This window comes from Cololabis saira, chromosome 6, assembly GCF_033807715.1.
Source record: "Cololabis saira isolate AMF1-May2022 chromosome 6, fColSai1.1, whole genome shotgun sequence".
Lineage (NCBI taxonomy): Eukaryota > Metazoa > Chordata > Actinopteri > Beloniformes > Belonidae > Cololabis > Cololabis saira.
Window position 1 is genome coordinate 45,617,223 of NC_084592.1, and position 24,207 is coordinate 45,641,429.

A 24,207-nucleotide genomic window follows, 5' to 3' on the forward strand; every position below is an offset into this window, starting at 1 on the left:
TGAGATTCAACAGCAAGTATTGCAGCTAATGATGCTGTAAGGACCAATCAGCTCCCAGAATGCTGATAGAACTGCTTTCAGAAACATCGTGGGGAAGAATTACCAAACAGATCCAGGGAGGAAACAGAGACGGATCAAATCGGTTTTATTTGTTCCATTTTCGGCCTATTTCGGTTTTTAATTTTTGAGAATTGGGTTTTTAGCATTTTATGCAAATGTAACTCCAAGACAGTATATAAAGTAATGAAATATAGACAATTTATGCAATTATAACTGAAAACTTTAATGTTTTCATACCTTTAAACATATATAAAGACAAAAACATGGCCCCAGTTATTCTCGTGTCCAACAAAACAAAACATTCATTTTTTGGGGATAAACAAAAAAATACCCAAAAAAAATTAAATCGATCTTTCGACATATGAATGGATTTTTAGGAATTAATATGAGAATCGATTTAGAATCGGAAAATCGATCTTTTGTACAAAGGCATCATTTTTACTCACTAGGTTTTATACAGAAGAGTATTAGGGTCAGGCAGGAGAAAAATAAAAATAATATTTTAAACGAGGACGTTTTTTTTTCATTATGCACTTCGAGAAAAAGCCGAAATGTTGAGAAAAAAGTCAAAATTTCTACTTTATTCATAAAAATTGTATTTCAACATTAATCTTGACATTTCGACTTTTTTCTCGAAGTGCACAATAAAAAAAAATACGGAAGCGTAATGCTGCCACCCAAGACAAATAAAAAAATATCAGTTATAACGTGAAGCGTTTATTGTTCTAACAATAAATTATCACGTTATAACGTGATAAGTTTGTATATTGTAATAACGTGAAAAATATCACGTTATAACAATAAACTTTTCACGTTATAACGTGATATTGATCTTTTTTTATTTTTCTGGGGTGGCAGCATTACGCTTCCGTTAAGAAAAATCTTCCCCTCTCAAATATTTTTTGCTGCATGGCCCTAATACTCCGTACTTTTAACTCGCCATGATTGTTGTATTTAATTTATGTGTTTTATGTTTTACATTTTCCTGTTTTGTTTTTATTTGTCTTTCACTTGTCCAGCACTTTGGTCAGCCGTTGTTGTTAAAGTGGGTTATAAATAAATAAACTTGAAATGATGGACTGGTCCGTCGGGGCTCCGGCTCGTTAGCCGGCAGGCGAAGCCTCGGCCCTGTGAGGCGACGGTTCGCCGGCCTGCAGGACCACCAGCTTAGAGCGGCGATAACGATCCTTCACGGTGGTCACGCCGCGTCGGCGGCGGCTCAAAACTGAAAATAAATACTGGAAAAAGTCCAGAAGTGAGAAGAGGAGGGAAAGAAAACACCCACGGGGGGGAAACACCCACACGGACACGGATAAATAATCAGGTGAGGAGGAGACGGTTCCTTCAACACTGGAACTGGAAATCTGCATCCAGATATCAAAGCTGAGGCCGGGGTCAAAGGTCAGCTGATGGAGCAGCACGGAGGAGGGAGACGAGGCCAGGACTCGTCCGGATGCTGAGACGGAGGTTTGTCCGGAGGAGACCAGCGTGACCGGTGTGTGTTTTTACCCCCGACGGGAACAGGAGCCCTCTGTCCTGAACCTGGAAGATGCAGATTACTCTCCGTAGACGCTGTAGACATCCATCGCTGGAAAAAAGATCTGCGGGGTGGCTTAAAATTTCTGTTAGGATATAATTTCACAGTTTCTAAATTACCAGCAAAGCTTTCAATGTTTCATCAACAAGCTTTACTGAACTGTTACGACCCAGATGGGACTTGAACCCACAATCTCCAGCTCCGGAGGCTGATGCCTTATCCATTAGGCCACTGGGCCACGTAAAGACAAGAAGGTAATACAATTTTGAGAAACACTTTGAAAACATCCTTTGAGATTGTTAAGAAAAGCAAAATGTAGGGAGACAGTAAATTATTGATATGGCCCTCTCATTCACCCAACTTTGTATATATATATACAAATATATGTTGTTGAGATTAAAGGGACAGCTCTACGTTGGTTTAAATCATATCTATCTGACAGGTTCCAGTTTGTTCATGTACATGAGGTTTCTTCAGAACAGTCAAGGGTCTGTTATGGTGTTCCACAGGGTTCAGTGCTAGGGCCAATCTTGTTCAGTTTATACATGCAGCCATTGGGAAGTATAATCCAGAATCACGGCATACACTTTCATTGTTATGCTGATGATACGCAGCTCTATTTGTCTATGAAGCCGGATGAGACAGAACCGTTGGTTAAACTTCAGGCATGTCTTAGAGACATCAAGGACTGGATGTCCAGAAATGTCTTGCTTCTAAATTCAGATAAAACAGAGGTTATCATTCTTGGTCCAGAGCATCTTAGGAAGGGACTAGATGGTGTTGTGATGGCTTCCAGTGCAACTGTGAGAAACCTTGGTGTTGTTTTCGATCAGGATTTGTCGTTTAAACCATATGTTAATCAGGTTTGTAAAATAGCGTTTTTCCATCTCCGTAATATTGCAAAAATTAGGAAAATCCTCTCGCAGAGGGATGCAGAAAAACTAGTTCATGCGTTTGTATCTTCTAGACTAGATTACTGTAATGTGTTATTAGCAGGATGTCCAAGTAATTTGCTGAATAGGCTCCAGCTGATCCAGAATGCAGCAGCACGAGTACTGACAGGAATCAGCAGGAGAGACCACGTCTCTCCAGTGTTAGCGTCGCTCCATTGGCTACCTGTAAAATTCAGAATCCAATTTTAAATTTTATTACTTGCGTATAAAGCCCAAAACGGCTTAGCACCGCATTATTTGCAAGACCTGATAGTGCCTTATGTTCCTGGCAGAGCTCTCCGCTCCCAGAGTGCAGGTTTACTCGTAGTTCCTAGAGTATCTAAATGTAGATTTGGAGGGCGGGCGTTGCTGCTTCCACCTGCCTGCTGTGCTGCTGACGTCCCCGACTCCCCAGTCTGGCCCTCGGCAGGAGGGTCCCCCCTTATGAGCCTGGTCCTGGTCAAGGTTTCTTTCCTCCTAAAGTGGAGTTTTTCTTGCCACTGTTTGGCTTAAGGCTTTTCTCCCACTATGGGAGTTTTTACCTGCCATTGTTTATGTAATAATTGCTCAGGGGTTTATGTTTATGTTAATGTTTATGTTCATGTTCTGGATCTCTGGAAAGCGTCTAGAGATCTGTTGTATTAGACGCTATATAAATAAAATTGAATTGAATTGAATATACCGTACATATTAATAAAATAAATATATATGATATATTAAAATATATATGATTTATATGATATATTAAAAATGCATATATATATATATATATATATATATATATATATATATATATATATATATATATATATATATATATATATATATATATATATATATATATATATATATATATATATATATATATATATTGGTTTGGTTTTTTATATTGGTTTTTACCAATAGTTAGAAAGTAAAAAAAAAAAAAAAAAAGTATTTCTGAGCCTGTATACTACAACAGTATAATAAAGTCTGTAATGATGGCTTTTAGTTTTGGTTCCACCCCAAGAATTGAAGTGGCCCCCTCTGGCCCCTCTAGGAAACAGTTTTGGAGCCGCCCCTGCCTGGGAGACTCACCCTGAGGTTGATGCTCGTCCCCCGGTTGGACCACCAGCCACGTTCTCCTGCAGGAGACCACGTCCTCCGGCCGCGTCGTTTACCCAGAACAAGAAACAAGAGGAAACTGGCAGCTTAAAAAAACCAAAACATTTCTCTCCGAGTCCCTGAAACCACAAACCGTCCAAAAGCAGAACCGTTCAGGTCCAGGTGACAGATTGAGGACGGAGGACGTAATTCACCTCCTCCTCACACACACATTCAGACATTTGGACACAAACACGGTTCTACCTTCTTCTGTCCGTCACGGCTGCGTTGATGACAACAGAAACAAGCAGAAAAATAAAAACTAAAATAAAAAGTCACGTCTGTCTGAACTAATCAGAGACCTGGCTCACCTGGACCAGGTTCTATGACCTTTTAACCCTTTATCTCCATGAACCTGCTTTCAAAGCCACTTAAAAGTCTATAAAAAAACAGTTTCAGACAAGTGTATTTTTGTACTGCTTGAAATCAAAGAGATGGAATGTAAAGAGTTTTACAAGCAGTTGAATAAACGACATTCTGATTTTAAACTGTTGAGATGATGGATGGCAGAAGAAAAACTGGACAAAGCTCTGGTGACGTCGTCCAGAGGTTTCTGAAGAGAGATTATCAGAACTTTGTCCTTCCAGACCAACACCTGTCACGGCTGGTTCTGCTGGTGACATTTAAATACTTTACCGGCTGTTTCTTGTTGGATTTGTGCGACATGGACAACGGCCAATGTTTGCTGCAGGCTGACTATCTTATTTTTATTTGCTTATATTAATTTTTATCTTCTTCTCTGAAGAAACACAGTAATAAACTCTGGAGTTAGTTTTGCAAGAATCTGAGAAATTCCACAAGAAAATCCAGAAACCAGAACAGTGATGGACGGAACTGGAGCCGTCGTCCTGGGCAACCAGCTGGGCATTTGCACTTCTGATGTGTTCAGATTCATAAATATTAGTGCATCTTTATTTAACATACTTTACATTTATTGCTGGATTTCTTTTTTTAAGCCCAGACTGATTATAACCCTACTGGTTATAACCCGGACCGGCCACACGGCGGCGCTGTCTCGCTGCTTCCAGAGGAAACTCCCTCTGCGGTTATTTATCTTCATGGTCACATCTGCTGAAAAATCAGCTGCTGAATAATTTTATTACATTTTTTTTATTTATCTTTTATTTATCCAGGAAAGTCCCATTGAGATACAATATCTCTTCTGCCAGGGAGTCCTGGTCAAGATGGCAGCAGAAAAATAAATTCAGTTTCATATAAAAGAAAATACATACAAGGACAAGTAACTTAAAAAAAAAAATAAAAACATATCAAAACAAGAAACAAATAAACATAAAACATACAAGGATCAGAAAGCTAAAAATAATTCATGACAAATAATGGTACTTGATTAAAAATAATGACATTGTTCTGTGAAAACTGATTTTAACATATGTTTGAACATGTTAAGAGAGGTTCAGCTGCTGAATAATCAGCTGCTGAATAATCAACGTCTCTTCATCAGCGCCAGAGATCAGATATTCCAGTTTAAACTCCCAGAACTCGACAACATCTAAACGTTGAGAGTCGAGATTATTAGTTGCAGAAAATCTTTAAAGCCAGTTAAATTAACCACCTGTAAAAGTCTTCAATTGTTAATTCAGGCCTGTTAAATGTGTTTGTGTTTTAAAGAAAATCAATTATGACAGCACTTTATTTTTTTAAAAGATATTGAACTCTGTTTAAATTAGTTTTATTGTATCCATGTATTATTTACAACCACTAATTCCTGTTAAGGCCTGCTGCTGGTTTGAACTCGTTACCATGGCAACCAGCACTGGTTTACACCCGGATTGGGCTGACGAAGTCGCCTGGATGTGATGGTTCTGGTTTTAAAATACGGTTTTAACGAGATAAATTTGCTTTTAAAATTGCTTCTTATTTAATTATTCACATCATGGTGGCCGGCCTTTAATTTAATACTCTTTACTGATTAAACTAATTTTCTTTATATTTGTTTATCAAATTAATGTTTACATTTCTACACTGATTAATTTTATTACTTGATTGAAATGAAATAAATGAATCCAAAACAAAAAATAAAATCTGATCTAATTATTTCAATGTTTCATTAAATCTGGTCATTAATTCATCTGTTAATATTTAACTACTTTGTTATATTATTGTAAATAAATGGCTCAATAAATTAATCAAACCTGATCAGGAAAATAATGAGTAAATAATGAGTGTTGCTACGGCGATCAGATTACTCTGATCCAAATGCCAACATTTCATATTCCAGTTTGAAACTAAATAGAAACGACGATAGATAGATAGATAGATAGATAGATGATGAAGTTTGTTGCTTTGCATGAATTCATCTAGTTTTGAACTTAATCTGCATTCGTTCAAAAAATAAGACATCGTGCATTTTTTCCTTAACAAGCAGCATTTATTTATGTAATCCCAGGCAATCTTTTCATTTACACACAAACAACCAGTAATGATTTTGTTGTATTTACTTTTCCTTTAACAATTTTAATCTATTGGGCAGATTGACCAACGTTTAGATGAAACGAAATGCTTTATTTGTTTAAGTAGAACACAACAGTAAAAAATATCTTGCTTGATCTGCTTTTAAAAAAATTAAGGCAACTTTTTTGCATGAAATTATTATGTAGATCAAGAAAGATTAGTCTTTGTATAAACTACTTCATTTTTAGTATGTACAAAATTAATTTGCAAGTAAAGTCAACTTAATTTTGATAAATAAAGTAAACTTAACACAATTAAGTTGATTGTACTTGCTAAATGTATTATTACATAGATACAATTAAGTAGTTTATACAAAGATTAGTCTTTCTTGATCTACATAATAATCTCGTGCAAAAAGCTGACTTGTTATTTTAAAGTAGATCAAGCACAATATTTGTATCAGTGTAGATAGATAGATAGATAGATAGATAGATAGATAGATAGATAGATAGATAGATAGATAGATAGATAGATAGATAGATAGATAGATAGATAGATAGATAGATAGATAGATAGATAGATAGTGACGGTGGCCAACATATAGGATAAGAATGTTATGTCTGATAAACAGGTAGAAACACAGAAACATTTGCTGCAGACAAAGAGCCGACACCTCCCTCTAGTGGTCAGTGGTGGAACTACAGAGCGTTTGCACCATCAGATGGAAAAAAGCCTCAAATGTCCTTCAGAAACCTATGGATGACGTCACAAAGGATGTGTCCAGTTCTTCTTATACAGTCTGTGGTTTTGTATCAACATATAGCATATTATTTCTTAATAAGACTAGTTTTCCCAAACGATCACATAGTCTGAAAACGTCCTTCTCACTTTTCTTTCTGCAAAAGTGAAAGAGAGAGAGAGGGAGGAGAAGGAATGAAGGACTGGATCATTCCTTCTACACCCTCTACACACACACACACACACACACACACACACACACACACACACACACACACACACACACACACACACACACACACACACACACACACACATCCAGAGAACAAAAAAAGAAAATAACAATAGTGACTGAATCATCCAACAGATTACTCAGGAGCTACAGGCTAAGGATCTGTGTTTGTTGCCACAGCGGTTGCTATGGTTACGGGCGGTTACGTCACGCAGGCGTTCGCCAGGCCGGGGTGTATTACAGGGAATAACAAGTGGATATTCCTGAAGTCTCCAGCGGGGCGTCCTCAAATGTCCTCAAATGTCCTGCAGTCGGGGTCGACCTCATCGCCAGGACAGGGAGACACTGGTGGAAAAGGAGTGTATTATGGCTCATCTTAACTCTATTCATCTCAACTCTACTCATCTTAACTCTACTCATCTTAACTCTATTCATCTCAACTCTACTCATCTTAACTCTACTCATCTTAACTCTACTCACCTTAACTCTACTCATCTTAACTCTACTCATCTTAACTCTACTCATCTTAACTCTACTCACCTTAACTCTACTCATCTTAACTCTACTCATCTTAACTCTACTCATCTTAACTCTTCTCATCTTAACTCTACTCATCTTAACTCTACTCATCTTAACTCTACTCATCCTAACTCTACTCATCTTTACTCTACTCATCTTAACTCTACTCATCTTAACTCTACTCATCTTCTACTCACCTTAACTCTACTCATCTTAACTCTACTCATCTTAACTCTACTCATCTTAACTCTTCTCATCTTAACTCTACTCACCTTAACTCTACTCACCTTAACTCTACTCATCTTAACTCTACTCATCTTAACTCTACTCATCTTAACTCTTCTCATCTTAACTCTACTCATCTTAACTCTACTCATCTTCTACTCATCTTAACTCTACTCATCTTAACTCTACTCATCTTAACTCTACTCATCTTAACTCTACTCATCTTAACTCTACTCATCTTAACTCTACTCATCTTAACTCTTCTCATCTTAACTCTACTCACCTTAACTCTACTCATCTTAACTCTACTCATCTTAACTCTACTCATCTTAACTCTTCTCATCTTAACTCTACTCATCTTAACTCTACTCATCTTAACTCTACTCATCTTAACTCTACTCATCTTAACTCTACTCATCCTAGCTCTACTCATCTCAGCTCTACTCATCTCAACTCTACTCATCTTAACTCTACTCATCTTAACTCTACTCATCTTAACTCTACTCATCTTAACTCTACTCATCTTAACTCTACTCATCTTAACTCTACTCATCTTAACTCTACTCATCTTAACTCTACTCATCTTAACTCTACTCATCTCAACTCTACTCATCTCAACTCTACTCATCTCAACTCTACTCATCTTAACTCTACTCATCTCAGCTTGGCCTGGTTTCTTTTCCAATACAATCCATAGCAGAAGTAGGAGGTTGGAGCGAAGCTGCTGTGACATATTGTAGCTTTTTCAAAAATCTTTTTTTCTTTTTTCCTTTTTTTTCTCTTTTTTTCTTCCTTTTTCCTTTCCTTTTTAATCTCGACATTTCGACTTTTTTCTCGAAATTTGGACTTTTTTCTCAACATTTCAACTTTTCTTGACATTTCGACTTTTTTCTCGAAATTTCAACTTTTTTCTCAAGATTGTATTACAGTTTTTCACAATTGTTTAAACACATTTCCTGATTGACTACCTCACTTTCTCAAAACTCTAAACAAAAATTAAAAAACTCACACACAAAATGCAAAATCCTACACTTCTCTTGCAAAAGCACACTCTACCCTCAAAACAGTGTTAACTCTTCACTAAATGGTATTTCCTTCTCAAATGTCAAACACATACATCATTTGAGTAGACGTTTCTAAGCACCCACTGAACACTGATGTGCAGAATGGAAGACACTATAGTATGAATGGAAAACACTATATGAATGAATGAATGAATGCCTCAGTAGAATCATGCATTTGTATGTTCAGTGTTTCACCTTCAGCTGTTGGATGTAGTTTATCACCATATAGTATTCTTATGTATAGGCTACTCAAATAGAAAACACACAATTCTTTACTGTAACAACAAATAATATTTTTACAGTACAGTATTTGGACTCAAAATGTGCAGTCCACTGGACATCACAGCAAGCTGTGGATAAAAACTTGACAGAAAATAGAAACAGAACAAAAGTATTAGGCTGCATCCTGCATTTCATCCCTGGCTGGCCACAGGACCTCGTCCACGTCGATGTTCTCCCTGGCCAAGCAGCGGGGGAACAATCTCCTACAACGCCGCATGAAGCCTTGACAGGCCTCAGCAGTGACATCGCCACATGTGTCCTCCGTGGCCTGCAGCAGTGAGATCCGTGTCTGAGGATTTCTCTCATATACCTTCCATCTCCAGGCAGAGAAAAACTCCTCAATTGGGTTGAGGAAGGGAGAGTATGGAGGGAGATATAGTGTCTGTGTCCTCCATCTGGTCTGGCTGGACAAGGATATTGTAGAGCTGGTCCAGGAATGCTAGAAGAAGTGCAGTGTTGTAGGGGCCAAGGGTGGCATGGTGATGGAGGACGCCGTGGTGATTGATGGCATCACACATTGTTATGTTCCCTCCACGCTGGCCGGGGACCTCTGTGATGGCACGCTGGCCGATGATATTCCTCCCTCGGCGCCTTCTTTTTACAAGGTTGAACCCGCTTCATCAATGAATATGAATTCAATGGCAAATTGCTGATTGCATATTGCACAACAGCCTTTGGAGTTTAGAAATGTGACTGACTGTGTATTCTGTGTGATCAGCAAGAGAGGGAATTCAGGAAGAGTGTGCAGGGTATTGGGAATTGTGTGTAGTGTTGTGAGAAATGTGTGGTATGGAATGGGAATTTGAGTTTAGAGCAGTAAATGTGCTTGGAGTTCAGCAGGATTGGTTCAGCCACCTGAAAAATGAGTTTCAGGTTGTGCACATTGTGTCTGATGTTCCAATAAATGTGTTTAAACAATTGTGAAAAACTGTAATCTTGACATTTCGACTTTTTTCTCGACATTTCGACTTTTTTCTCGAAGTGCATAATGAAAAAAAATCTTCCCCCAGTTCTGACTAATATAGAAACATGCAGCATGTGTTGCCTTCATTCTAAGGCTTATACAAGACTTTTCATTTTTTGCGGCTCCAGACATATTTGTTTTTTGTGTTTTTGGTCCAATATGGCTCTTTCAACATTTTGGGTTGCCGACCCCTTGCCTAGTGGGAAAGAACCAAACCGATACAAGGCGGGTCGGGCTGAGTAGGTACTAATGAAAAAGCGCCATTAGTGGGGGATGGAGGGGCTTCAGATTACCCATCATCCTCTGGGAAGGGCTCAAAGTGATGCGGGTGCTACTTCCGTGCCAGGATTTTCACTTAAAGACCACAACATCCTGTCGCTGGACGGAGCGGTCCGGGCTTCTCCGAGCTAATGGACGTCTGAAGGAGAAACATGCTGACTCTGACTGACACATCCCAACACGGGTCTGCACAAGCACTCAGCAGGAAACCCACAGATGACATCACAGATCCCCCGTCCAGGTGGATTCACATGACATGACACTTACTGCACCCCTTTTCCACCAAACCGGTTCCAGAGCTGGTTCTGGTTCACAACTCGTTCAACTTGGGAACCAGCTGAGAACCAGTTTGTTTTTCCACAGCTCGGGTGCTAAGAGGAGCCACGTCATTACGTCTCTAACGCCAGTTACGTCTCTGTGTTTGCGTGAAAGTTGCAGCAACAACCAGGTATCCGCTCTAACAGGACTTGGTCCACGTAGCTCCTCCGTGGACACATCTCTAAAAGACAGGTTGTCTCCTCCTCCTCCCATGATGCTTTGCTGCATCCAGATTAGTTCTTATTGGAAAATGTCTCTGTCTCCCAGTCTTGCTATAGAGGGTCTGCATTGATGTCACTTCCCCACTGGTCCAGCCCCCTTACTAAGCTCCAGCTGATCCAAAATGCAGCGGCACGAGTACTGACAGGAATCAGCAGGAGAGACCACATCTCTCCAGTGTTAGCGTCGCTCCATTGGCTACCTGTAAAATTCAGAATCCAATTTAAAATTTTATTACTTGCATATAAAGCCCAAAACAGCTTAGCTCCGCAGTATTTGCAAGACCTGATAGTGCCTTATGTTCCTGGCAGAGCTCTCTGTTCTCAGAGTGCAGGTTTACTCGTAGTTCCTAGAGTATCCAAATGTAGATTTGGAGGGCAGGCGTTCTGCTATCAGGCACCATTACTTTGGAACCAACTTCCAATCTGGGTTAAGGAGGCTGACACCACCTCCACCTTTAAAACTAAACTTAAAACCTTTCTGTTTAGTAAAGCCTATAGTTAGTGTTTAGTAAACCTCTAGCTGGTGTTGGTAAATCTCTAGGTAGTGTAAACTCTAGTGTGTTAGAGTCAGTAGTCATAGTTGCAGCTATAGAACAAGACTATAATAGTTAGTCTCAAATATAGCTTGGTGGTAGATATGCTGCTATAGGCCTATGCTGCAGGGGGGCACCGACATGATCCGCTGGGCGGTGCCTCTCACCCTTCTGTTCCTCTCCTCTTCCCTTCCTCTCTTCTCCCTTTCCATTTTTATTTATTATAAATATCTCATAGCTATCATTTTTGTCCATCGCTCCTGTAGTTTCTTGTGCTGGTCCCCTTTTTTCTCTTTTGTGCATGTTTGCAGGCCGGAGCCTCGGGAGCTGCGTGCTGGCCTGCGGTCCCGGTGCCCCCCCATCCCGGTCATCCCGCTGCTGCTTCCGCCTGCCTTGGAAAACAAGCCCAGCGCGGAATATAAGCGTCATGGAGACAGACGGGCGAGGGAACGAGCAGCGCAGAAAGACCGGAAATCATTTAAAGCAGAATGAGTGTATACATGATCGCGGAATTATTCTATTCGGATTTAAAATCGGAATAAACCAGCCACTTACTTCGGAATTAAGTTTAATTCGGAATGGCCATTTTCATTCAGAATTAGGTGTTTACATGGTCATTTTTACTCATTTTAAATCGGATTTAATTTTAATTTTGAATTAAAGAGGAATTAAACTTCCCATGTAAACGCACTCTTTGTGTGCTTTTTGTTCAGTTTGGCCTTTTCTGGTTAAAAAAAAACCAGAACCAGCCCTGGAACCGGTTTGGTGGGAAAGCGGTGAGTGAGTGGCAGCTCCGGGTCCGTCTGGTTCTGTTAGAACATGACAGGAAATCCCCAGAAACCCCGTGTCGTCCGCCCTCCTTCTTCTCTTCCTTCTCCTCCTCCTTCTCCTCCTTCCAGGGCCACGCCTGCTTTCTACTCTCAGGTGAGAACCAAACATGGAGAGGCTTCAGCTCTCCCTCCTCACCTGTGAAGCAATCTCCCACAATGCACCAGGGCTGCTGAGACTCTCTTTTAACCCTTTTATTTACTGATGCATTTCACACTGCAAAAACTCAAAATCTTAACAAGAATATTTGTCTTATTTCTAGTTAAAATGTCTCATTTTTAGTAAAAAAAAAATCTCATTACACTTAAAACAAGACTCATTACCAGAAAAATAACTTGTTATTTGACAATTTTCAGCTGTTTCAAGTAGATTTTCACTTGAAATAAGTAGAAAAAATCTGCCAATGGAACAAGATTTATCTTCTCATTACAAGTAAATAAATCTTGAAACAGCAGCATCTCTTTCTCCTGGTAATTGTAGTTACTGCACCGGTGTTATGCCGAGTTTTGCATCCCTGCCGAGAATTGCGTCACCGTGCAGCAAAACTCAACCCCATAACACTCAGTAATGACACTTTAAAATCAAAGTTTGATAGAAATCACATGGTAATTTGCGGCAGGGATGCAAAACTCGGCATAATACCGGTGTTACCCGGTAACCCCGGCTGGCTGACTAAGTTAACTAACTTATACTAGCTGCATGAATGAGCCTTGACAGCAGTGAAATAGAGTTTTTACAAGAAGTTTTCTACACTTACATGTTCTTGTTCCATGCGTGAGAGGAACTCTTCTGGTACACCGCGATTTCGTAGAAAGCTCAACAGTGGAGTAACTTTATCCATGTTTTGGGTCATGGTGATGCCAGTTCACAACCGGAATACATGTCACAGAGACTCAGCTTGGCCGACACCAGCCACAACAAACTATCACAATAAACTTTTTTTTCTCTGGTTTCTGTGGCTAGATTGCGAGCCGACTGGCTCATATTTGCAGCAGCAGCAAATATGATGTATAAGATGGTGGTAATGATGACGTCAGTCAAGGTTCATTCAATATATTCAAGGTTCATTCAATATATTCAAGGTTCATTGAATATATTCAAGGTTCATTCAATATATTCAAGGTTAATTCAATATATTCGGGGGCTCATTCAATATATTCAAGGTTCATTCAATATATTCAAGGTTCATTGAATATATTCAAGGTTCATTCAATATATTCAAGGTTCATTAAATATATTCAAGGTTCATTCAATATATTCAGGGGTTCATTCAATATATTCAGGGTTCATTCAATATATTCAGGGTTCATTCAATATATTCAAGGTTCATTCAATATATTCAAGGTTCATTCAATATATTCAAGGTTCATTCAATATATTCAAGGTTCATTCAATATATTCAAGGTTAATTCAATATATTCAAGGTTAATTCAATATATTCGGGGGTTCATTCAATATATTCAAGGTTCATTCAATATATTCAAGGTTCATTCAATATATTCAAGGTTCATTCGATATATTCAAGGTTCATTCGATATATTCAAGGTTCATTCAATATATTCAAGGTTCATTCAATATATTCAAGGTTCATTCAATATATTCAAGGTTCATTCAATATATTCAAGGTTAATTCAATATATTCAAGGTTAATTCAATATATTCGGGGGTTCATTCAATATATTCAAGGTTCATTCAATATATTCAAGGTTCATTCAATATATTCAAGGTTCATTCAATATATTCAAGGTTCATTCAATATATTCAAGGTTCATTCAATATATTCAGGGGTTCATTCAATATATTCAAGGTTCATTAAATATATTCAAGGTTCATTAAATATATTCAAGGTTCATTCAATATATTCGGGGTTCATTCAATATATTCAAATATTAATTTCCTGAACGGCATGCCATTTTATATATATATATATATATATATATATATATATATATATATATATATATATATATATATATATATATATATATATATATATATATATATGATGATATATATATCAAGTATTTCTGAGCCTAATAATAATAATAATATTATATACAAAAATATATATATATATATATATATATATATATATATATATATATATATATATATATATATATATATATATATATATATGTATTAATAAACTAAATATATCACATTATGATATATTAAAATATATATTATATATTAAAAATACATATGCATATATGCCCCGGACCACATGGGGCCACATGGGACCACATGGGGCCACATGGGACCACATGGGGCCACATGGGACCACATGGGGCCACATGGGACCACATGGGGCCACATGGGACCACATGGGGCCACATGGGACCACATGGGGGCCTCTCTCCCTCTCTCCCTCTCTCGGTCTCCAGTTCCTGGTCCGGGGCGGAGCGTCTATCGGGGGAAGGAAGTAGCTGCTCGGATCGGCCGTGTTTGGGAGCAGAGCACCTTTAACACACTGGATCCGTGAAGAAAAACCACTATAACCCGCCGGAGAGCCGTCGCCGGTCCCCGGGACGAGTCCAGGGTTTGAGGCCGGAGCACCGACGCCGGTCCCCGGGAGGATCCAGGGTTCGAGGCGGGGGAGCCGGGTCCCCGGAGCGGGCAGCATGCACTCGGACTGCAGGCTGCAGTAATGCTGGGCGGGGGACCGTCGGGGGCCGCGGGGCTCCTCGTCCTGTGGATCCTCGCCGTGCTCACCCAGGGAGGCTGCCGGGCGCAGAAAGGTTAGTCTGCCCGGGCCGAGGCGCAGGGGCCCCGGGCTGGAGCCCCGGCGGGGCCCCGGTGCGGCTCTGGAGAACCGGGAGAACCGGGAGAACCGGTTCTTAAAACCGAGATTGTGCAGGAACAGCGGCCCCACGGTGGACTGGGTTCATGCCGAATTAACATGCCCTTATATATCATTTATTATATCCCACTTGCAATGTTTGGTCTCATTTCCCTTTTTTATAAACAGCTGGAGACCTTTAATTAGTTAGTTTGTCGGTGCAGATTTGAATGGGCGAAACATCAGCTCATGAAACACATATAGGTTTTTACCAACATGGTATTAACCATTAATATATATATGCAGACAAGTTAGAAAGTAAAAAAAAAAAAATTCTGAGCCTAATAATAATGTAAAAATAATAATAATAATAATAATAATAAAAAAAAATATATATATATATATATACAAAAATATATATGTATATATTTATATGTGTATTAATAAACTAAATATGTGATATATATTAAAATATATGATATATATTATTAAAAATGCATATATATATATATATAAAAAAAGAAAAAAATATATATACAAAATATATATATATAAGAAAAAATATATATGTATATATATATATATGTATTAATAAACTAAATATGATATATTAAAATATATAAGATATATATTATATATTAAAAATGCATATATATATATTAATAAACTAAATATATGATATGTTAGAATATATGATACATTAAAAATGCATATATATATATATATATATATATATATATATATATATATATATATATATATATAAGGGCTAAACATCAGCTCATGAAACACTAAAAACTGAGATTGTGATGGAACAGCGACTCCACGGTGGACTGGGTTCACGCCGAATCCTCAAGCAGCCCTAAATTATTCAAATTTTGTCCACATTACCGTTTTTTTATCTTATTCGCATTTCTATGAAGCTGCAGACCCTTTAATTAGCCAGTTTGTGTTCTCAGATCTGCACGGAGCTCATGGCCTTGTGTCCTCTTCTTCCAGGTGGCTTCACTTTCACCAGTTTCAACTGCAGTCAAAGCAAAAGTCGATGAAAATGTATTTAAAAACATGGTTGTTTTCCACAAACTGTTGCGACATTTAAACATTTGAGTAGTTTTGATTAGTTTTTTCTTCAGTGAAAAGCTAAACTCAGGTGGCCTTAGGTTGGTGGGTCACGGATGTAAACACGTGCTAATTTCGTCATAGTTTCTAATGTAATTTCCCGTTAAAAGGTTTAGTTCTGGTTTTATTAATGTGGGACTGCATGTCTGAGCCAGATCCAGGGGGGCGGTAGCTGCAGTCCAGGGATGTCCAGCTGTTCGGGAACATCTGTGACTACGTTTCCATGCAGTCAAAATTCGGGTTAAGGTCAATATTCCAGTTACTGAAACATTCGGAATATTCCGTTTACATGCGTGAGCAAACAGGTTTATCCCTGTTAACATGGTAATTAATCATTCAGGATATCTGGATCAAACCAGCGACGCACAGAGAACATCATGACGCAATTCCCGTCATTTCTGCTTCTTCTTCCTGTATCCAAATTCAAAACAAATGCTGCTTCGCGCAACTTTTCGCTAACCCTGTTGTAAATCTTCTATCCCGGTACTTTCTACCGTCTACAAATGCAGAAATGTTCATATCCTTCATTACATTTATGAAGTGATTAGTCTCCTCCTGGTCTTGTTTCTCCGTGTTTATAAGAACTTCCTGGACTCAAAAGACCAGGATTCCTTGTGAACAGAGCATGTGCAGAAAACTAATTCCTGTTCCGTTTGATGGGGATATTCCGTTTGGCGTTTACATGACCCAATATTCGGGTTTTAAAAGGAGTAACCCAGGGGTCATATTCGGGTTTTTAAAAACCTGAATATGAGCAAATTCTGGTTATTCAAAGGGGTTATTGGTGTTTACATGGCCGTGTAAATTCGGGTTATAGCCAATATTCCGGTTAGAAAAGGGTTATTGATGCATGGAAACATAGTCATTGTAAAGAAGGAGGTTTGGTTGTTCATCGTGATGCATCTGCACGTGACCCCGGGGCCTGCAGAACCTCCTCGTACCACCTAATGCCAAAACCTGAGTGTCCTCTCGGACTCGCCAACCGAGGACTAGAGAAAATTTCCCAGAATGCTTTACGTCGTCATTTGCAGACTGAATCAAACAAAAAAACATGGTGGACATTTGTCATTTTTTAGTGAATAAAATCAATATTTTGAGTTAGTTTCTGCATAAAAATGCGTTTTGATTGCATTTCTAGCGAGAAATATATATTTTACTTTCATAATATTCACTCAGTGAATGTACATAATCACTCGCTTGCTCGTTGTTGCAAAGTTTTTTCAGATCTCGCCAGAATAAAGGCTGATTTATGGTTCCACGTTACACCAACGCAGAGCCTACGGCGTAGGTTACGCAGCGGCGCGCGCCGTACGTACGTTATTTGGATAAACTGAGCCCAGGTTGGGGATCTTAACGGTTACTTTTACGCCTGAAAAAATATTAAAACTTAATAAAGTGGCATATTAACAGCACTACAGCTGAAATTAAAACAGCTTTTATCTCTGGGCTTCCTGATATGGTGTGACGTATGTGCAAACGTAACTACGCAGTCACTTACGTTAGGGCTGGGCGATATATCGAGATTTTAATATATATCGATATATTTTCAAACGCGATATGTTACAAGACAATATCGTTTATATCGATATAGCTTTTTTTTATGATTTTGATATAGCTTATTTTGTGACAAATTGACTTGAATGTTTTATTTGAGATTTTCACAAATGTTTTGTTATTTGCACAACTGTCAACCTCAGTGGAAAAGTCTGCCTGTTACTGTCTACATTGTATTAATTGCACAGTGTATTTTAATTTAATTGTTATGCAGGAAAGGGATATTTGTTTTATTTTATTCAAGAAGCATTTTTATTCTATATATGCAGGCAGTTTATTTTTATTTCATTTGTTTTATACATGTTGATATTGTGCAGACCTCTGTTAATAAAGGAACCTGTGTGACATTTGGCACGAGGCTTTGTATTAAAACTGACTGTTTTTTTAAGGGTTTGCCTCAGATAAAATGAAGCTAACAGAGATGCTAACAGAGATGCTAACAGAGATGCTAACAGAGATGCTAACAGAGATGCTAACAGAGATGCTATGCTATAGGGTTGCACGGTATACCGGTACCAGTATAGTACCGCGGTACTAGAGTTTTGAAAACGGTACTATACCAGCATTTAAAAACAAACGGTACTTTTATATATTTTTTCTATGCAAACGAATTGGTAAATTGGAGCCTGTCTCTTTAAGCACGGCAAGGTCCGCGAGTGTGACGTAGTTGCAGAAGCAGAGCCGCCTCCCCCTCCCACTCGCATGCGGAGGAGAGAGAAACGAGAAGTCGCGTGTTATTAGACAGACAGAGCGGGTTGAAATAAAATTGAAATAAAAAGAGATGGCAGCTGCAGAAAAGCCCGTACTTTTGGACAAAATGGGGGCCCGAAGTATGGTGTGGAAATATTTCAGGTTCAAACCGAGCGCTAAGGGCGAACCACTGAACCAGACGCACCGCAGTGCAAGCGCTGCTACAACGCGTGTCTCGCAAAAGGAGGCAACACTTCAAACTTGTCCAAACGTTTAAAGGACAACCACGCGGACTTCTTCCACGACTTCAGTCAAGAACGACAGCTGATAACTTTGTTCACCAGTTCACTGCACTGTCATGTCAATGAAAGAAGTACAGAGCCTCTCCCAGCCCGTAGTAAACCTACAGCAGCCTATACAGAGAGTTAAAACATGTCCATGGTTAATAAATGCAATTTTTAAAATATATTTAAAAAAAAAAATTACATTCTTAAAATATTTAAATAAATTCCACACACTAGAAATATAACTTTAATATATTTTTTATATTTTAATATTATTTAATGTTTCATATATATTATAAACCATTAAGGCAATTAATTATATTAATTAATATTATATATTAAAACACACTTTTGTAAAACATTCCACTAGCCTACAATATCTAATCCTATCCTAGAGGACTGTCTCAGAAAATTAGAATATTGTGATAAAGTTCTTTATTTTCTGTAATGCAATTAAAAAAACAAAAATGTCATACATTCTGGATTCATTACAAATCAACTGAAATATTGCAAGCCTTTTATTATTTTAATATTGCTGATTATGGCTTACAGTTTAAGATTAAGATTCCCAGAATATTCAAAATTTTTGAGATAGGATATTTGAGTTTTCTTAAGCTGTAAGTCATGATCAGCAATATTAAAATAATAAAAGGCTTGCAATATTTCAGTTGATTTGTAATGAATCCAGAATGTATGACATTTTTGTTTTTGTAATTGCATTACAGAAAATCACAATATTCTAATTTTCTGAGACAGTCCTGTAGATAATAGAATGATCCTCAATTTATTTTTCTAGTTATGCCCATTTAATGTTTCATGTGGCCTATAGTTTCAAAACACAAACCTTTTGAACAATGAGAACAAGTAAAATAAAGCAATGGAATTCAAATTAAAATGACCATGTTAATTAAAATACTGTACCCCCTCCCTCCCCCAATTACAGAAGACTAGTGCTCCTGGCTCAGAGAGGGTGACACCACCCACTCAGAAGCAGGAGTTTTTGCTGCTACAGTATTTTATTTAACATCGTGACTTTAATTTGAATGGCATTGCTTTATTTTACTTGTTCACACTGTTCTAAAGGTTTGAACATTTTAATATCCCATGCCAATTATTTATTTTATTTATTGTTGTTATTGTTCCCAAAGTCTGCTTTAAAATAAAGGAAAATATTGACATTGAGAGAGTTCCACCTTTTTACAAAAAGTATCGAAAAGTATCGAAAAGTATCGAAATACATATTGGTATCGGTATCGAAACAGAAATTTGGTATCGTGACAACCCTACTATGCTATAATGCTTTGGGGGAAACCCCAATTATGGCACAGAAAAAAATATTGATATATATCGAGTATCGCCATTTAGCTAGAAAATATCGAGATATGACTTTTGGTCCATATCGCCCAGCCCTAGCTTACGTACCCGAACGTAAACCATGCAGTGACGTAGCAAGTGGTGTCCCAATCCCTAGGGAACATTACAAGGACCCTACGGTTTGTGGCTCCTTTTTTAGGGCTAGTGTTAGAAAGTAGAGTAAACATTGGTATTGGCCCTTTATCTGATACGATCAGAAATCCGATCTCTTTGCTGCATGTAAACGTACTGTGTGTTTCCTGCTTTCACCCGTGCGTGACCCCTGACCTCTGTCCCCCAGGCGACGGCTGCGGCCCCAGCGTCCTCGGCCCCGGCAGCGGGACTCTGTCCTCCCTGGGCTACCCCAGGACGTACCCCAACAACTCGGTGTGCGAGTGGGAGATCCGGGTCCCGCCGGGCCAGAGGATCCACTTCCGCTTCGCCCTGCTGGACATCGAGGACGGAGACTGCCAGGTCAACTACCTCCGCCTGCACGACGGCATCGGCCCCGGCAGGAGCCAGATCGGTGAGGCTTTACGTCCCGGTGACGCACCGGGGCGGCCGTTCTGGTTCTGGAGGCAGAGGGAACAACGTGCAGCCCGGTTTGGGGGGGGAAGCATCTAGACCAGGGGTCGGCATCCCAAAATGTTGAAAGAGCCATATTGGACCAAAAACACAAAAAAAAAATGTCTGGAGCCGCAAAAAATGAAAAGTCTTGTATCAGCCTTAGAATGAAGGCAACACATGCTGCATGTTTCTATATTAGTTAGAACTGGGGGAAGATTTTTTTTTTTCATTATGCACTTCGAGAAAAAAGTTAAAATGTCGAGAAAAAAGTCAAAATGTCGAGGAAAAAAGTCAAAATTTCGAGAAAGTCGAAATGTTGAGAAAAAAGTCGAAATGTGAAGAAAAAAGTCAAAATTTCGTGAAAAAAGTCAAAATGTTGAGAAAAAGTCGAAAAGTCGAGAAAAAAGTAAACATTTCGAGAAAAAAGTCGAAATGTTGAGAAGAGTCAAAATGTCGAGAAAAAAGTCAAAATTTTGAGAAAGTCGAAATGTTGAGAAAAGGAAAAAAGAAGGAAGAAAAAAAGCGGAAAAAAGAAGAAAAAAAGGGAAAAAAATGTCAAACATTTTTGAAAAAGCTCCAGGAGCCACTAGGGCGGCTCTACAAAGCTGCATGCGACTCTAGAGCCGCGGGTTGCTGATCCCTGATCTGGGCGTTTCTTTGTGGAGCATCTGATACCACTTTTCCAGAGCTGGTTCTGGGCCAGTGCTGAGTTTGGAAGCGGACTTTCTGTTTCCACTGACAAAGAACTGGCTCCGGACCAGAAGAACCGGTTCCAAGGCAGCACCAACTCTTTTCTGGACTAGACAGAACTTTTGCAGCGACGTAATAGAGGGTTTGCTTTGACGTCACTTCCCCACTGGACCCCCTTACTCACACTGAGTGGCAAAAATGTCTGCAACTAGTGGAGAAGGAGTGGAGGGATAACAGCCAATTATCGGCTTAAATTAGCATCAGTTGGACGTGACAGTGACCCGTACAGTTACCCCAAGAACCAGTGGTCCATGGACATTAATATTTGGTACAGTTACCCCAAGAACCAGTGGTCCATGGACATTAATATTTGGTACAGTTACCAAGAACCAGTGGTCCATGGACATTAATATTTGGTACAGTTACCAAGAACCAGTGGTCCATGGACATTAATATTTGGTACAGTTACCAAGAACCAGTGGTCCATGGACATTAATATTTGGTACAGTTACCAAGAACCAGTGGTCCATGGACATTAATATTTGGTACAGTTACCAAGAACCAGTGGTCCATGGACATTAATATTTGGTACAGTTACCAAGAACCAGTGGTCCATGGACATTAATATTTGGTACAGTTACCAAGAACCAGTGGTCCATGGACATTAATATTTGGTACAGTTACCAAGAACCAGTGGTCCATGGACATTAATATTTGGTACAGTTACCAAGAACCAGTGGTCCATGGACATTAATATTTGGTACAGTTACCAAGAACCAGTGGTCCATGGACATTAATATTTGGCCACGAATCCAGTTTCCTGATATTTATATGTACTTAATTTCTACGCCGGGGAAATACACGACGCAAAGCTTGAAGGCTTACAAAAGTCTTGACGCTTGGTCCGACTTCAAGGCAGGATTTGTTGTAGAAATTAAAGTGATGACACTGAACTTTATGATTTGACCGTTTAACGTTAGCTACCCAAAAATCCAACATTACCTGATACTAAATGGGAACCACAAATCCACGTTTCGGTGTCTGGAATCCAGTTGTTTCTGTGAATTGCAGCGATCCATTTGTCTCTCTAAAGCTTATTTTTCGGCAGTCTGTAAAACGATAACTCTGATTTCTTGCTAAATCTATAAGTACAGTCGATCGCACAAAAGCTCTTTCCCATTTTAGATGTTTTCCAGTTGCTCAAACTGAAGGTTTACGCTGACACTCAGTCTTTCTGACACTCAGTCTTTCTGACACTCAGTGAGCGTAACCCGCTGTGAAGTTCCATCTGTGACGTCATACACATTCCCTCTATGACATGACTCCTCTTAGCACCCGAGCTGTGGAAAAACTAGCCGGTTGTGAACCAGCTCTGGAACCGGTTTGGTGGAAAACAGGTATGAGAGCTGTGGTGTGACCCGTCAGAAATGTGGGCGTGGTCAGTGCGGAGACGTCCTTCCTGCTGCTGCCGAGGTTTGGACTCCTCCGTGTTTCCTCCTCCGTCGGTCCGTCAACCAGCATCTCCGTCAGTGTCGCCTTGCGGCGTCGACGTTTAGAGTAGAATATTATCATTATCAAAGTGGAAAAAAAATAATTATTATGATTAATCTAAAAAAATAATCATTAGATTAATCGATTAATTTAAAAAAAAAAATCAATAGATTAATCGACAAGAAAATCATCACTAGTGGCAGCCCTACAATCGGCCCAAATTACAAATGACTCAAAACTCACCTCTTCCTACAGCTTTTAATGTGTGATTTGTTTCTTATCCTTTATCTTTTATCTCTTATCTTTTTTTATCCTGTGGTTTTTAATTTTAATTTTCTAGCTCTCGATGTTTTATCTTTGTGTCTGTGAAGCGTCTTTGAGATCTTTTAAAAGCGCTCTATAAATTATTATTATTATTATTATTATTAATATAATATATATATTAATAATATATATATATATATATATATATATATATATATATATATATATACAGGACTGTCTCAGGAAATTTGAATATTGTGATTTTCTGTAATGCATAAACAATTACATAAACAAAAATGTCATACATTCTGGATTCATTACAAATCAACTGAAATATTGCAAGCCTTTTATTATTTTTTAGAAAAAAATTAGAATATTCTGGGAATCTTAATCTTAAACTGTAAGCCATAATCAGCAATATTAAAATAATAAAAGGCTTGCAATATTTCAGTTGATTTGTAATGAATCCAGAATGGATGACATTTTTGTTTTTTTAATTGCATTACAGAAAATAAAGAACTTTATCACAATATTCTAATTTTCTGAGACAGTCCTGTATATACACTATGAAAATGAATGAAAGAAAGAATATTGCACATGAATGGATGACGGTTTTGTTTTTTCCGGTGCTGTACGTTTGCTGAGTTGCCAGTTCTGCTTATGACTGACTTTAGGCTCGTATTTCATAAAGTTATTGTAAAGTTTGAGCCGTCGTGGGGGCTTGTTGTTTCCAGAGCTGCTTGTTTCAGCCTCCGATAGAAACATCACCCCCGTATCGACCCGGCGTTGTTCTCAGCGTTCTTACGACTGCCGTCACTTCCTCGATCTGGCAACCCGGTACGTGAGCTGCTGCTGCACGTACAGGGAGTCTGACTATTTTTGTGGCCAATTGATCCGTGGTCCAAATGGATAAATTGTTTTAACATAATTGAGCAGATTTGACGTCTAATTGGTGATAAAATCAGCTTCCTTTAAAAACACGACTGACCTTCGGCTGGAAGCTTCTGATATCTGATCTGAGGTCTGAGCGGAGGAAGACTCTTCAAATCTCCTCAGTTTTCATGTAAATTATTGAGTCTGGAGACCCCACCCCCCCCCGTTTTGGAAATGTGTGTCTTTATTTAAA

The 24,207-nt window shown here is 38.7% G+C and overlaps 1 protein-coding gene and 1 non-coding gene across 2 annotated transcripts in view; one reads left to right on the top strand and one right to left on the bottom strand.

Annotated features, from left to right (window-relative positions):
- dcbld2 (discoidin, CUB and LCCL domain containing 2) overlaps positions 1-24,207 on the top strand; it is a 68,200-nt gene that overhangs the window by 21,177 nt on the left and 22,816 nt on the right. The window contains exons 4-5 of the mRNA XM_061722975.1: positions 14,837-15,028; positions 20,371-20,595. Of these exons, the coding sequence (XP_061578959.1) occupies positions 14,837-15,028; positions 20,371-20,595 (417 nt within the window). The remainder of the gene's footprint in view (positions 1-14,836; positions 15,029-20,370; positions 20,596-24,207) is intronic.
- On the bottom strand, positions 1,763-1,835 carry trnar-ccg (transfer RNA arginine (anticodon CCG)). The gene has a single exon. It is a non-coding gene; the product is annotated as a tRNA-Arg (tRNA).